Below are 16,467 nucleotides of genomic sequence, written 5' to 3' on the forward strand. Positions count from 1 at the left end.
TTTGGTACAATAGTGGTTACATTGGTAAATATCTAAAATGAAAAAGTACGATAATACACGGATAAAAACTATAATTACACATTAAATCAAGAATTAAAATAACTATTTGCCGTATTCTTATATATCAACTATATTGTAGCAAATGATGAATATCATCATTGGTTGAAAACAGATCTAAACGAAATCAGAATAGTTGACATGTATGGAATATTTTGTTCCAATTTTTTAAAATTTGTATAACTATCTACATTTTATATTTGACAAAATATTATACTTAATTATGTGTTTTTGAATAGTGTTAAACACGAAATATTTAATTTTAGTAATCATTATATATCATATCGTATATTTATATAAAAGAGAACCTTAGGCCCGCCTATGTAGTAGCGTCACCACAAATAAGAATTCTATGTTAATTTACTTATTTTCAAAATGAGTTTTTCCTTTCATGAAAAATTGTGACTTTTATGAAAAGTTGTCACTTTAATGAAAGTTGCGATTTTAATGAAAAGTTGCAGCTTTTATAAAAAGTTGTGACTTTTATAAAAATGTGACTTTTATGAAAGTAGCGACTTCAATGATGAGTTGCGACTTTTATGATAAGTTGTGACTTTTATTTAAAGTTACGACTTCAATGAAGAGTTGTGATTTTTATGATGAATTGCGGCTTTTATGAAAAGTTGTGACCTTAATGAAGAAATGCGACTTTTATGAAAAAAATTACGACTTTAATGAAGAGTTACGACTTTTATGAAAAGTTGTGACTTTTATAAAATGTCGTGACCTATCCGATGAGTTGCAACTTTTCTAAATAGTTGTAACTTTTCTGATAAGGCACAATAAACATTTCTCACGCTACTCTTTGTTTGTCTATAAATAGAGGGATTTTCTCTCCTTTTAAAAGAACGAAAATTCTGTCTCTCTTCTTCTTCTTTTTCACAATTAAATATTTGTGTACATTGCTCCGGTTAGTGACTCACTGCCACCATTGTTTATGTTACAGATTCTAGTATATATTTTTACAATCATTAATTTATACTTATGTTATTAAGATTAAATTATAAGATGTAATAATTTTCATTTTTTTTTACATTATCAATAGTTGTTCTTACATAATCTTGTATGTAAGATAATATAGTGTGTTAGTTTTAAAGTCTAGTAAGTTTTACATATTATTTTAAAATTTTTGTGGAAAAAAACGAATAATTTTATAATAAAGTAGGTTGAATATAGATGAGGTAAGCTTAAATATATGGAGTGGTGTAGATATAGGAAATCTCAAACAAATTTGAAGCTATTGCAATTTTGATTGGGGGTATTGATACAATGCTTAGATGATTAGGAATATGAAAACCACAGTATAAAATACCCTTTTGCCACCAATGATTAGGTAGATAACATTTGTATTGTGTATAATCCATTTGGGAAAAGTTCTCAAAACAGACAGAGAAGGTGAAAGTTTCTTATACATTGTTACAACTGCATTTTTTGCTACTCATTGTTTCAATATAGTCAACATTGTTACCTGAATTTACTGGTTTACATCTTCCATTTGTCCATTGTAATTGAACCCAACTCTTGGTTTCCCCATACTGAAGTTAAGAACTCTTGCATTCATGTTGTATTGGATTTCTCCATTATAGAGAAGTTTTCTTATGTAGTGCTCTATGTCTGAACCTATCAGGCGAAGCGTGTACTCCGTCAATGGAGCTCCCTGGTCCAGATCATAAAAAGTTATTGGAGTTAGCATTTCTATTTCTAATCCATTTGGTACAAGAGTGATTGCATGATTAAGCTTGTATTGATGAAGAGAAGTTTTCATTACCTCATAATGATCAACAAGTTCTTGGAAGTAAGAATAGACTTTGGTACAAGTATCATCAGTCCACACAAATTCATCAGTAGGGTCAAGAAGGAGTGTGAGTTTATCCATTTGTGTTTGATCGAAAGCAAAGGTTTCGGGATCAATATAAGCTGCATATATTCGAACATGTCTAGTAGCACTACTGAGCCATTGTCCTCCATGTTCTCTGGTCATGTTCTTGCTCTGCACATTTATTTGTGGTTCTACTGGCCTTGGCTTCTTCATTGCCCCCTCTTCTTGTTTTTCTTCTTCTTTCTTTTCTTCCTCTTTTTTTAGTTTTAACTCTTCAACTTCTGCTTGCTGTGCTGAAACTGAGAAGAAGTTTCTCCTTTTGAGTTGTTTATTCTTTCCCTTTGTGCTCCAACTTAACATGCTGAAATGGGTTGAAGCCATGTATGTTGAAGTTGCTGCCATGTTTCCCCCTTTCTCCTAGTGTTTTGTTATGTGTGATTTTTATGGCCTTTTCTTGAATGTTGGTATTGGGATATTAATATATCCTCCTTTTTGTGTGGATAGGAAATGTTTGCTTACATATGGCTTCTTTTTATTATCTTATATTTTTTTTGTTCTGTGGCTGTGCTTAATAAAAGGTTAATTACAAATTACTCACTTTGAGGTACTTAAATTACTTTCGTTTTTATCCCTGTTAAACCAGGTTTAAAGGTTTGGTTAATTAGTGAATCCGAGCCATGAAAGATAAGTATGCAGGGCGTTTCACTTATATAGACAAAACCAAAAAATTTAAGTTCAGAAGTTCGTATGGTGGTGGATCTATTAAAAACAATCTTTTTTATCCGTGTATTCATCACTACAAAAAAAGAATGCTTACCTGTCAAAAGTAAAATAAACATAACACCAGCTGATTGAATCTACAGGTTCATTATCACCTGTGATAAAGACTCAATAAGAGAGTTCAGATTGACTTGAAAATTGTTAAAGAACAAAAGTCAAACAGCTTCCAATAAAGACTTGTACATAGGGGATAAGATTTTCATTTCCTTTAATTCTCTCACTATAACAACAGTTTTCTTGTTCTATCTCACACAACAGATTTTGCGAAACAAAAAATATGCCTAATCCTAAGACCTATACCTAAGTAATTAACTAAAAGCCTAACAATAAAAAGAAAAAAAATTGCTCTGCACTAGCAGAACACTACATAAACCTAATTACACAACCTCATTTACAATGGTGAGGCTACTCTGATACATAGCTTGTGGTCATATCACTTGGGCTATCTATATAGGGAGATGAACCTACAGACCTATTCCTATTTATCAGACGCACGGGCTTAATAAGCTCATCGAGATCATCCAGTTGCATCTCTGCTGGACCACTCTCGCAAAGTGGCTTTTCCTCGCTTCTCTGATCAATAGTCTGTTCCTCTTCGTCACTACCATCTAGGCTAATAAAATCGACAAACTTCCCTTCAAGGAATATGTCATTATTCCCCTTGACAGAAGGCTTCTCTGATCCAGCTGTTATGCACTCAGAAATATGAATGTGCGGAGAGCCAAAGTAACGACCTCGACCATTCTTTAACTCGCTCAAAGCTTTCCTTTTCGCTCCCTTCCTTCTGTTCTTCGGATGGTGAAGCTTGCAGTTTGAACCTTTGGGACAGTTGCCAGTTGCTTCAAAAACGGGGCAGACATAGGTGTGTTTCTTCTGACACTGCATGTTTAGAAATATGACCCATTTCACAAGTTTCAAGATTAGAGTGTTGTGTGTTTGTGATGATCTACATCTATTGTAAAGAACATATTAAAATAATACTGAAATAGTTGCATTCAGAGAAAGAGGTGACATAATAGGTAAAAATACTTGGCAAAATCACCGGTTGAAAATATAGCTATATCAAGGAAGTCATTCCAAAAACAAAAAATGGCAAACAAGAAGAGGTAAGGGTCCCCACTACTTCATTCATGGGGAAGTGTGGAGACTAGCCTCATCAGTTATAACAAGTTTGGGATAGGGACAAGCTTGTCCAGGAACCAGGAATCAACCAAACATAAAACTGTGTGATAAACTAACCAAACATAAAACTGGGTGATAAACTAACTTCAGAAGACCTTCTTTGCCGATCATCCAAACACAGCTAAAAACTATTTCTACTTGGCACCATCTGGCATAAATTAGCTGTGAGCTATTAAAGAGCTTATCTAATTGGAATTTCAATCCATTGAGTATCATATAGTTGGTATTGATTAATCTGGAAGCAGAAAACAAACAAAAAATACCTCATTGCCATCAGCACAATAACCCCTGAGAAAACCTTCACAGATGGAAGCATTTGGATTCACATTTACATGTCTATATGGACAATTCTCATTTGAGCATATTCCTGCCGAAAAGATTCAAGTGAGTGCTCTAACATCCTCTTGGTTGAATTGAATCAAAATATACTAATGGTAACACCTTCAGATATAAAAACACCCACCTTGCAGAAAATAGGAGCAGTCTTGCATTCTTTCGGGAATAACCTAAGACACAAGGTGAAAACAAGTAAAAAGGCAAAAACTGATCATGCTGCAGCTACATCATTTATAGGGTTTAAGAAGTAAAATACCTCGTGAGTCAATTTACAGTTAGTATCAGAGCAAGAACCATTCAGAAATTTAGAGCAGACGGCGATTTTAGATGGGTCATGAATGTAAGGACATTTTCCACTATCCTTGTTACACTTGCCAAACCTTGTAAAAAACTGGCAATACTGTTTCTTTCTTGCCAACCGAATTCTAGCAGTGTGCAAACTCCAGCGTACTTTCTCACTTGCTAAGATGCGGACTCGTCTCTTTGGATTTCTAACCAGCTTATTACCATTGCCAACCCGTACATACCTACAAACAGTTACAAGCTTTTATATTATATTATTCTTTTTATAAGGCAAAGTTTTATTCAGGGGAATTAATTATATTTATCTTATTTCATCTCTTGGAAGCAAGACAGTACTTTTTTTAGCTCTTTCATATTGACCGCCTTTTTGGAATACCTACTATTTTTTCAAGACTATAATATCCAATAAAAAAGATTAAAAAATAAGCAACAACTTAAGTACCAAGAATTCATCTCTTGGAAGCAAGACAGTACTTTTTTTAGTTCATTCATATTGGACACCTTTTTGGAATGCAGTACTATTTTTCAATACTATATGAAATCCAATAGAAAAGATTTGAGATATAAGCAACAACTTAAGTACCAACAACTATGGACTGCTCACGCTTCCTGAAAGTTCAGGGACTTTGTAACCAGTACTAGGTACATCATTGATAATGAACTGAAAACAAATGTATTATACGTACTCATCGTTCCCAATCAATAATCTTTTCGGGACGTAAGATTTTTTTGCCTCTGGAACTGACACCGATGGTTCCTCATCTGTCCATAAAACATGGAGAATTACAAAGTCAAGCAGCAAATAATGTCAAGTGACAGTTGCAAGAAATAAATCACAAACTTTACAAAAACCACTCTTAGAAATAAAAGAAAAGAGGCACTCCACCCCCACCTCCACAAGATATAAAGAACAAGACAAAGCTAGTATGTTTGAGCTCAAGTCTGCCTGATTTCAAAGAATGATTGATCAAGATAAAATGGAAAGTACTTACTCAAGCTCCAAAACCCAAAAAAATTAACAAATAAAAGGGAATATGTCAATTCAAAATAGAAAGCAAGGGCATTAAGAAACAGCTCTTACCAATCTCCCCACACAAGTGAAAAATGCTAAGAATCAATTTGCAACTAAGTTCCAATAAACATGCAATACTCATACAATAAACTTCTCATAATTATAACATTTTTACTTTGATAAAGAAACTTCTCGAAATGTTGACTTCCATGACCATATTAGAAGAAGGACCTTAAAGACTTGGTTCTATCAAAGAGTCAGCAACCCTTTCAGTGTCTCCACCGAAAGAGGAGTACCTGCTCCATCCATGAAAGCATTCAATTGAGAATTTTTCTCATTGAAAGAAGTTGAGCTCTGATAAAAAAAATATCATTGAAAAAATAAGAATAACACATTTCCTCTTTAAAAAAACCTTACTGTTTTTACAATAAGAAAAAGGATCTTACTATTGAGATCTGTGTCCAAGTTGGCCTTATCTAAGGTACTAACTAACGTTTAAAAAGTACTCTAGAACCTTTAAGAAAATTTGCACTATTAAACTGGATTTGGTTTCAGAACTATCAGAGTTTGCCAAAAGAAACCAGGTTCTCTAGTAGACTAATATCCAAGTACAAGCCGTGACTAAATAGATGCATTTTAGCAACTTTTTTAAGTTCTTCAACAACTATCTCCGGAACATGAATATCTACTTTGTAGCATGTACTTCTCGGTCTTCTCCAAATAAACTACATTGCAGGGGCATATCTGTAGTGAAACAAAGGAACTTCACAGATCCTACCAATCAAGAATGGAACTCCGCGGATCCTACTAATCAAAAATGAAACTTCACAGATTCTCTATAAGGGTGGTGATGGCACAAAGAAATTAGACTTCTATAGCAAAAGCAAATGCAGTAAGGTTGGACGTTATCCACTAATATTGAAGTTCCAGTATATAAATTCTTGAATCAAGTAACCAAACATTATTTAGTGTCACTTTTGAAGCGCACAATGAAACTAAAGGGCTTGCAAGAGATGCATAACAGAGTCTGTAAAAAACTGAAACCTGCAATCTTATGTACTCTGGATACTAAGAAGCACATGACTATGCCAACTGTCCTTTGTGCTATTTAGTTATCAGAAAAGATGGTTTTAGGGAGAAATGAGTCATGTCGATCAATTATGCATTTACATTGTTAAACTCTCTCAATATTTTTAAATCAAACCCATAGTTATTTTCCAATCCAAAGAGGCTTAAAACAAAGACTCTCGTCTCCCTTCACATTTCTATTAGCAATGGAACTTTGGCATTGCCCTGCTGAAACTAACCATTCAATGGTCACATATTATGTGGTAATGAAGCACAAGCAAAGCAGCTAAAGGTGTTGCGAATCGTTTTTGAGGCTGCTTCTTGGCTGCATGCAACTTATCTAAGAACAGTTTGTTTTTCTACTTCTTTTTATTGGTTATCTAAGAAAAGTTAGCTCCCTGTAGGGAATATACAGATATTGATCAACATATTCGGCTAAAAGGTAAAATACTTCTCCACTGCCTACCCTAGTTTGCCATGACATATTGACAACTGGATCAGCGTCAATTTTGCAGGGGTGATTGTGAAGTGTAAGAGGAGTCTATCTACATGAAAGTGCAATATCTTTCCATGGGAGGGATCACTTTGATTAATAATATACTTTTTTTTTTTGATAAAGACTTTGATTAATAATATACTATGACCCCACATTCCAAGTGTGTCAGTGCAGTGAAGAAATTTGATAAGCCGTGAACGGATTTCAGGTGGTATGGGGTATGGGAGTGAAAAACGTGCAAACAAAAAATATCATAAGAGGAAAATATTCCCTTCAAATAAACATGAGGGGCAAAGTGATTGATCAAGAAAGCTGTTACGCCTAGCAGTACCGACACTTGTACTGATCTGCCACCAACCAGACATTTTTTATTGTTTTTTTGAAACAGGTAACTTTGTCTATATATGTTAGAATCCGAATCTTACTAGTAGTAGCAGCCCCATATTTACTAAGTACTACCTAGTACCTACATCTATGATTCTATGATCCTATGTCTATAATGAGTCTAAGACATCAATGATAGAGACAGGATCATTTAAAAGTAACTAATTACACCAAAAACACAGTAGCAAGATTCAATTAAGCTTAATCTGTTGCATGCTGTTCTCGATGCTCTCAAAATACCTAGAATTCCTTTGTCTACCACCAACCACACATTGTCTAACCAAATTCAATCCTCTCAATACTTCCTCGAAATACAACAAGGAGAGCCACGATTTAGTCCTGCAAGCAGCTCTAGAGTGTCAGTTGCACTTATAAGAACACCCCCTTTTTTTTTCCTTTACTCGTAAGCCTCAGCTATTTCCAGTAAATGAGCCAGCCAACATCTTCAATGGCAGCTGAATTCAGAGAATGATCAGGAAGACTTGTCAAAGGAGGTCATCAAAACTAGGTAAGAAATGGAGGAATTTTGGTCCACCAATAACTTCATAAGGGATTGCACTTTGGAAATATAGAAGGGAGCCCTGAGGCAAAGAAAGCTAACTCAGTTTTCTTTCAGTGTGGCAAGACAAATAGAGTGAAGTGGAGCCCCTAACACTAAAGTTCAAGACCTATAAACTATGCAACTGACTGTAGAGTGCAGACTGGACAATTGATGAAGAATTAATTTCAGAAGTACCCTCTCTTACTGGGAAATCAGCAGGTGCAATTCATGTGCAGAAACAAGGAAATGAAAAAACTGGACAAAAGTCCTGATCTATGGTTGAAAATGAAGCAAAAATGGTGCGTTCTCAGTCAAGTCCTGTGAGATAGAGTGGAGATGGCCAACTACAGTACAATGATCCACTAAGACCATGCGATCCAACCAACATTTGAAGAGAGAATCAATTAACAGAGCCACAAAATGCAGGAACTTAGGAAGGTATTAAAGTTCCCACATAAATATGAACGGTGAGATTTCAGCTCCATAAGTCAAAATCAAGTCATGCTCATTGCTTTGACTATCACAAACAAAATCAAAGCATTCTCTAAAATGATATTGCAGGTTCTAAACACAAAAGATAACTTAAAGGAACTTACATTCTCATAGCAAACACTTTTTAAGGCAAAAGTGGCAAATAAACATCATAATGAAAAGGTTAAAATAAAAAAACTTTTAAGGTGGAAGGAGGAAAAAAAAAGGAATCAGCAAAAAAGGAGCAGACCACCTGAAATTCTGTGTAGTGTCTTCCCAGAAGAGTCCATCTTATACCGCTCACAACCAATGCGGAATATCCTTTCTCCTGTATAAAGTTAGAAGACCATCATAGTGCTCAATTAAAAGAGAGTACAACATTTGGAAATGTACATATAAAGGACATAGCTTTTGTGGTAATTATTTAAGGACAAAGCTGATACATTGACATATTGTACAATTTTTTTGCGAAACTTGGAAAAAAATGAATATGCCACACCAGGGTAGAGAACTGGCCTACCTGGGAGCAGCTTTACACTATAAAACTTACGAGAAACATTATTTCCATTCATTGAGTCAGCATTAGAACCATATTGTCCCCTTCTCCTTTTGTCAACAGCAGCAACTGCCAGTGCAGCTTCCTGCAAAAAAGCATCCACTTAACAACTCAATTCCTGCATCTACACACAAATTTTACAACCCCAAAATAAACCTGAGTGCAGCTGGACAAACCTCAGCAGCCTTCTTTGACCTTTGCTCAATAGATTTTGACCACTTTAGACTAGAGCCAGAGACACTTAACACCTTAGATCTTCGTAAAGAGAGTCCATGAATTGACCTTGTGTAGATTGTCTCCCGCTTTTTTGAGAGCAGTAACTTCCGTCTAAAAGAAAACATACTTGAGGAATAATGTTTGGCACCAAAAGAAATGAACGAGCCTGAAATGATTCGTCACCTGATAATAGAGGAATTGTCACTTGGAGAGGAACTGAGGAAATTCCTCCGATAGCTAGCTCTTTTCCATGGAAATAAGAAAGGCCAAAGTTTCTCATACTCTACAGTGCCGCCATATTTCCTTGATGATTGAGTGTCACCTAATTTCCAGACCAATGAGAACTTTGACAATTTAGAGGTCTTGGCTAAACCTGCAAAAAGTACTTAAGTTAAACGTTGTCTGATTCGTGATGATATTGGCATTAACTTTAAAAAAAGATGGTGTTCTAGAGAAAACAAGTATATAATATTTGAATAAAAAAGCAGTAACCCGTCGTGAAGTAATTATGGTTTAATTAAACACTCTCTGACAAAAATTGTGCCTGGGTCTATCAGAAACAAGCCTCTCTGGCCCCATAAAGGTAGGGATAAGGTCAACGTACAACCTACCCTACTCAGACCACACGAGTGGAATTACACTGGGTATGTTGGTCTACTCTCTAACTAGAATAGGTAATACTAATTCCAATCATCAGTTCTGCCAATTCTATCCCCTAACAGGCTGTTAGACCGTAGACAAAATTCTGCCAGGATTATAATGCATGATTTTGTAACGCTGGAACTAATAAATCCTTGAAGTGCATATACTTAATTATTGGGAAATGGTTGGTTCATCTCATTGAAAGAATGGAATATACACGTAAACATATGTTTGGTTAAGTTGGGTAAAGATTTGTTTGCAGTTAACCTCAACTTCTATAGTAAATAAGAAAAAAGAATGATGTATCAGGTACTCTATCCAAAAATTGCTAATCCCGGTACTAACTTTCATGCCAAATCCAGTACAGAATAAACTATGGCATAAATAATTCTAATATTGCTTATACTGGAAATAGAAGTCCTACCAAACAGGGGATAAAATGATTTTAAACATTTTCAAGTACCCATATACAAACCCTAAATTGAAGACCATGTAGAACCTATGATTGTCGTCTCATTGCAATTGACTCTTTCTTCATTAACTTGTGAAGTCCAATGTTTTGCAAAAAATACAACCTAACCCAAAAAATAATGTTCCATTAAGCTGTTGGGAATTTCACACTACACTCTCTTCCACCCATGTGAAACAGCTAGATCCTGTCATAGGTCTCTCCACAGTATGCACAACAAAACTTTTGAGCACGGGGACTAATAAATTTTTCAGCTGTCACTAGGAAATGTCCTTGTAGAACCATATATTAGTGGACTATCTTTTACCAAGTAAAGCTGGATTTTGTTTCCATGTGTAGATAGAAATGCAGCAAAAAGACACTTGGAAGTGAAATAAAGGAGAACAAATCCTTGATCAAAATAAATAAATAAATAAATAAAAAATATATATATACACACACACACACACACAAAAGCATGATATCAAATTTTTCAAACTGACAAAAACAGATCAATCAATCAACTTGACTTTCAGCTATATGACTTCTTTATATAAATAATCACTCTATCCAGGTCTATTGCATTCCGATACAAAAACATCAACTACACATGATTGAATTCACGAACGTTGCTTGGACTTTATCATGGTTTGTTTAGTAACTTACTCTTACCTCGGAATCCTGTTTTTCAATTCAAATTCTTTGAAAATCTAACAAGGCTATAATTGATATACTGCATAGGCTTAATTATGATTTAATCAACAAAAGGTCTATAACATGGATGTTGAGCAAAAGCAATCAGATGAAGCAGAAGTTAGATCATGCAAATACCAACAGCGTCAAATATTATGAGTTGTAAAAATATATTCTTACCATTCAGCCTTTTCATACCTCTTTGGAAAGGAACTATATTTTTTGTCGTGGCAACTCTTTGCTTCATCTGATTATTGCCAGATGCACGAATCAGTTGATTCTTTCTCCTCTTATAGTAGCCATCGGATGATGTCTGGGTCTTATCTGAAGCTGCAACTAACTGATTCGATCTTTGCTTCACATAAACTATCACCTTTCTGGAACTGCCTTCATCTAATGTATTCTGGCTTCCAGAATCACCTCCCAGACCAATTTGACATTCAAGAACTGCAGAAGATGTTGAAGGAAGCTCAGAAGGCTTCAGCGCCAAGATATTGTCAGTTACTTCCATAGGATCTGAGTTTGTAGCAATATCACCATTTCCAGGATGATCTACCACTGGTGAAGACGTAGACATCAATGTAACGCAACTAAATGATTCGCTCTGTGTCGGGGTTTTGGGTCTCTCTGAAGGAGCATTTACTTCTGGAGTTCCCCTGCAGCTAGGTGAACCAGTTATCTCAGCCCTGTTCTCACATTTTCTCCTAAGGTCATTCACACCAGAAGAGTTCAACCGGTAAGTTGAAGAACTTGAAGCATGGTATCCTTTGGGAAGGGAACCAACAGGAGAAGGATTTCTGACAAGACTGTTACCCTTGCGAATGTAAGAGCCGACTTTTGCAGTGTCCTTAGATAAATGGCTTTGTGGAGGTAGGGAGTTCATTTGGGAACCTCGTCCAACAACAGACGAAAAGCTATTACCAGTTCTATGCCATGTCAGTGGCTTCTTCGGAACAGGCACATTCCTTGGAGTGATAAAACTTGATGGGCGAACAGATAAAACCCTAGAGCCAGCAGGAATTTGCTGGTTTGCACCTAGATTTGGTTTCCAACCTTGTGAACTCACATTCTTGGAGGACTTTACTGTGTTCTGTGATGATAATGCCACAGTATTGATGTTAACCACAGGATTGCCACCAACTTTATGATCTGAACTTCTATCAAACTCAAAAGCATCTGACGATGTCTTCACTGAAGAAGAAATATTGTCATAAGCTGTTCTAGAATTTTCATCAACTCTTAGGGCTTTTTCAATAACAATTTCACTGGATACTGATGACTTATCAATAGGTTCCTCAGAGACTGAGCAATTAGTTAAGTCAGGAAATGACAGCAGCGGTGACATATCTGGCACCGATTCCATACTTTTGACGCTTACTTTGTTCGCAAATAAAGAGAGATTATCTGCCAATAAAGGCATGTCATCCCTATCAAGCACATAATGACAGCTTTCATGACTTTCTGGGGCCAATTTTTGGTCTATTCCAACAGAGGAACCTTGGTCATCGCTTACTCTATCAGCCATTTTTAGCGTCTCAATGGATACAACTGAAGTTGTAGTTTCTTGTCCCACTGCTCCCAGTTGAGAATTGTGAGCAACGACTTGCTGGTCATCTGAAAAGTGTTCAAATGGCTCAGCCTGACATACACCCTTGGCAATACTGCTGCTCTCAAGCACATTGACTGATGGACGAGCTAGTGGACTATCATCTACATTAGTCAATGTATTTGGAGATTCTAACTCCGTCACGGAAACATCATTGATCATAGGCATTGTAATTGGCCTGCTAGAAGGTTCCTCATAGGTGGTAACACAGGGTGCAGATTTAACCTTAGCTGGCGAAGAAACTTCACTTTTCTTGGCCCTCTTGGTAGAACACGATTCGGAATCATCTTTAAAACAATCCTGAAGAGACAGCTCCACTTCTGAAGGCCCCCCATATGAGTGATCCCCCTTTAGTGAGTCGGTCCCATAACCAGAAACTGTACCATCCTCTTCTTCAGAGGCACGATCTTCTCTAAAACAACTGAAATTATTACCTTGGCCTAGCAAAGAACTAACCACATTTTCCTCTGTCTTACTCATCTTCGTAGTGGGCATAACAGACTCGTCATCCATAATCTTCCTCTTCCTGGTGACCTTAGGTAAACAGTCATCATCCACAATAATCCTAACATCATCTCCAACAGAAACCCCTGCATTGATAGATCCTTTAGTATGTCTCATCTCAGGTGACAATGTGAGTCCATCAACACATGATTCAAAACTACCGCCAAAAGTACCGGCCCTTGGATCACTATTACTTAAACAATCTGCAGTTTGCAAGTCATTGTCAACCGCAGTTCTCCCAGTCTCATCAGAATTAGAACAGCTGTCATTTGCATTAAAGAAACTTTCTCGGAGTCCGTTCTCAATATTATTCAGCAGAGGTACAACGTTGGAGTCACTGGATGGCTCCACACAACCTGCTCCAAAGGATCCTATAACAGCAACTGCATTCTTCTTCCCATCAGAAAACCCCAACCCAGAATCAGCAGAGATATATGTATCTTCAGTTGACGAAGATACTTCATCTTTGTGAATTTCTCTCCCATCTAGGCTTGACAAGACAGCATCGCCGTTTCTTTCTTCACAAGCCATGGACTCAGAAGATTCTTTAATAGGACCATCTTCAGACACTCGGAGCTCATCCTCAGAATGTCCTCCAACATGACCAGTATTATCCAAATCAGAACTAGTAGGTTCGTTTTGTACTTCAATCATACATGTCTCAAAATTCATCGTGGAAGGGACACTCTGAACTGATCTGCTGGTATAATCAGCAACGCCATAAATTTCAGAGTCCATGCTTGAAGAAACCAAGACTTTAGCTGGACTAGCTTTCTTCCCATCAGAATTTGACTGCTCTAAGGACTCGTCTTTACTAACAGCAGACAGTTTAAAAGGTTTTTCTAGTTTGCTAACTACTTCATCTGAAGGCAATTTCACATTGATAGGGTTTATGACTTTCTTCTTAGGCACTTTCTTCTTTCTAATTATGAAGAAAGGTAGTCTGAACTTCTCAACATGATTACTACCCTGATTCAAAACCTTGTTCTCTGCAGATTCCTTGCTTTCTTTGGTTCCAGTTAAATCATTTGTCACAGTGGAACTCAGCAATGAAGTGCTGTTAGATGCCCTACTAGCAACAGAAACTGTAGCTTCATCAGGCAAAAGTTGAGACTCCTTGTTGTTATTCAAGGTACCATTAGATGTGCGTCCATCAATAGAATCTGTACTTTTATCTGCCAAGTGTCTTGAATCTTTGTAAGAATCCAAAGTGCAATTAGATGAACTTCCAACTGCAGAAACCGTAATTTTATCTGCCAAACAATTGAACTCTTGGTTAGAACTCGGTCGGAAACCAGAATCATTTGCTGAACCATAACCCTTTCCCGAATCGTCTCCTATTCTCTTCGTTGGAGAACCAGAGAAATTCACTTTTCTAATCTTCTTACATCGAGGTGCTTCACTTCTGTCTGAGTCAATGGCGGAGCTTGACGGGGTCATAATGGCCTTTGCCACAAGTGCATTAGATTTAAATGAAACATCAAGCTCCATCTGGCTTCCCTCTCTTTCCTCAACCCTTTTCTCCAACCTCTCAAACACATCTTTCTGCTTTCCCCTTACCGCACCAGAACTCAAGTCATAGTCCTGATTTCTACTCCTGTTGTTAGCTTTTCCACATTGAATCCTGAGTAATGCACTCTTCTTCTGCACTTGCTTCTTCTGTGGAGACCTATGAATTTCCTCCTTGTCCACTCTTAACCTATTGCTAAACCTAACATCAGTGCAATCATTACCATTATCCAAAGAAGACACTCGCCTAGAAGAAGAACCAACTAGAACTTCATCAACATTATCACCATATTCCCATCTCTCACCTTCATATCTATCAACACGCACATCATAATTCCCCGGACTCTTTCTAAAATCCCTCCATGGTTTTATATCAATCTCCATTCTACGCCTCTCAAGACGGTACCTTTCATCATCATCATACTTGCTATTCACATCTCTCCTAATCCTAAGAGGCTCTTGACTGTCGTTTACAGAGCTAGCACGATTCTCTCTCAACCCACTTGAGGTAAAATCAGTCACAATAAACCTCGGTGGAGGAGGAGGAGGGGGCTTATGGTAATGGTCGTTATAATGAAAACTTGAGGGATGGGGGTGAGGGAGCTGGTACGGAGGTTGATTTAGGGTTATATTAGAGGAAACCCTAGGGGGAGAGCGATTTTGGTGATAATCGTATCGAGGGTTTTCTGAATGACGAGAAGGGAAGGAGAACTGGGATTTGTGGTGCAAGGGAAGGGATGGGGAAGGAGGAAGAGGGGGGTGAGAGATGTGACGCTGAGGTGGTGGTGGAGGGAGATTGGATAGTAGTGGTGGTGGAGGTGGAAGCCGTTGCTGTGGCGGCTGCGGCGGCGGAGGAAGGTGGTGGAAGAAATTAGGGTTATGGGAAAAGTTTGGAGGAGGTTGAACGTACCTGTGGTGATGGTGACGGTGGTGCTGGTGGTGATATGGAGGAAGATCCATGGAGACCGTGGGGTCTAACCGGAGACGAAGGGACCGGCGGCAACGGCGACGGCGACAGCAGCCTTTGTTTAAATTTTTGACAAACGTTTGGTCGCATGAGAAGTTGAGAACCACAAAAATTAATCAGTTTGACATTAGATTTACCTTGTCTAAACTGGGATATTCTTTGCTTTCCCGCCCAAGTGGGAATTCTCTTTTCTTTTTAACCAAATGGGGGTAATCATGGCGCATATTTTTTTATGTGTTATTATAAATAATATATGATACTGTTATATAAATTAGGTAGTTGATAATTTTAAATATAATTAAAACTCTATGACTTCTTATTGTGTATTTTTCATTTTTTTTATTTTTATTATAATCGTGAGCCTAAAATAGCACTTTCAATTTTATAGTAGATGTATTTTTCTCAAAAATTGAAACATAGACATGTGTAATGTGTGAATAGGTAATTATTAAATTTTAGTGTTCAATAGATTATGATGATGATTTGAATAAAGATTATATTTTAAATGAAAGAAATTACAAGGAATTTAAATTATATGCGATATTTTTTTTAGTTATATAGAAGAGACAGTTTCAACATGTCAGCTCGGGGTAAAATTTTTTGTTGGTCGAAGATATTCTAATTATTTCAGTTTGTTGTCATTCTTTCACCCTACTTCCATCTTATTCCACATGTTGTGTGGCTAGCAATTTTATTGTGCATGGCATTGATGGGTGCTTCCAGGGATCTTCATCAAATATCTCTCGTCTATAATATAAAATTCAATATTTTGATTTCGTAACTTTTCCTCTTCAAGCTTCTTCAAGTACTGCACAATATTGAGGTAATTATTTTTTGTCTCTTTCTCTTCCTCTTCAGTTATTTTAGATTCATTCTC

At 36.8% G+C, this 16,467-nt stretch overlaps 2 protein-coding genes across 5 annotated transcripts; both read right to left on the bottom strand.

Annotated features, from left to right (window-relative positions):
* Positions 1-1,371: 1,371 nt before the first annotated feature.
* ORR (NAD(P)H-quinone oxidoreductase subunit M, chloroplastic) lies at positions 1,372-2,388 on the bottom strand. Its single transcript, XM_004237313.5, has 2 exons — positions 1,826-2,388; positions 1,372-1,714 (listed from the first exon to the last, which is right to left on the bottom strand). Exons 1-2 carry the CDS (start codon positions 2,276-2,278, stop codon positions 1,532-1,534), a joined length of 636 nt encoding a protein of 211 aa, XP_004237361.1. The 5' UTR covers positions 2,279-2,388; the 3' UTR covers positions 1,372-1,531.
* Positions 2,389-2,840: 452 nt separating this feature from the next.
* LOC101244480 (uncharacterized protein) lies at positions 2,841-16,032 on the bottom strand. 4 transcript variants are annotated; one of them, XM_069297250.1, is made up of 10 exons: positions 11,203-16,032; positions 9,405-9,594; positions 9,182-9,332; positions 9,000-9,090; positions 8,703-8,777; positions 5,164-5,239; positions 4,431-4,701; positions 4,302-4,344; positions 4,102-4,205; positions 2,841-3,535 (listed from the first exon to the last, which is right to left on the bottom strand). In XM_069297250.1, the coding sequence occupies exons 1-10, from the start codon at positions 15,581-15,583 to the stop codon at positions 3,062-3,064; spliced, it is 5,856 nt and encodes a 1,951-aa protein (XP_069153351.1). In that variant the 5' UTR covers positions 15,584-16,032; the 3' UTR covers positions 2,841-3,061. The 4 variants fall into 4 exon arrangements, with proteins under 4 accessions (XP_069153351.1, XP_025886546.1, XP_010319713.1 ...); XM_026030761.2 differs by having other exon boundaries at positions 8,970-9,090; XM_010321411.4 differs by having other exon boundaries at positions 11,185-16,032.
* Positions 16,033-16,467: the final 435 nt, after the last annotated feature.

This window comes from Solanum lycopersicum, chromosome 4 (genome assembly GCF_036512215.1).
Source record: "Solanum lycopersicum chromosome 4, SLM_r2.1".
Lineage (NCBI taxonomy): Eukaryota > Viridiplantae > Streptophyta > Magnoliopsida > Solanales > Solanaceae > Solanum > Solanum lycopersicum.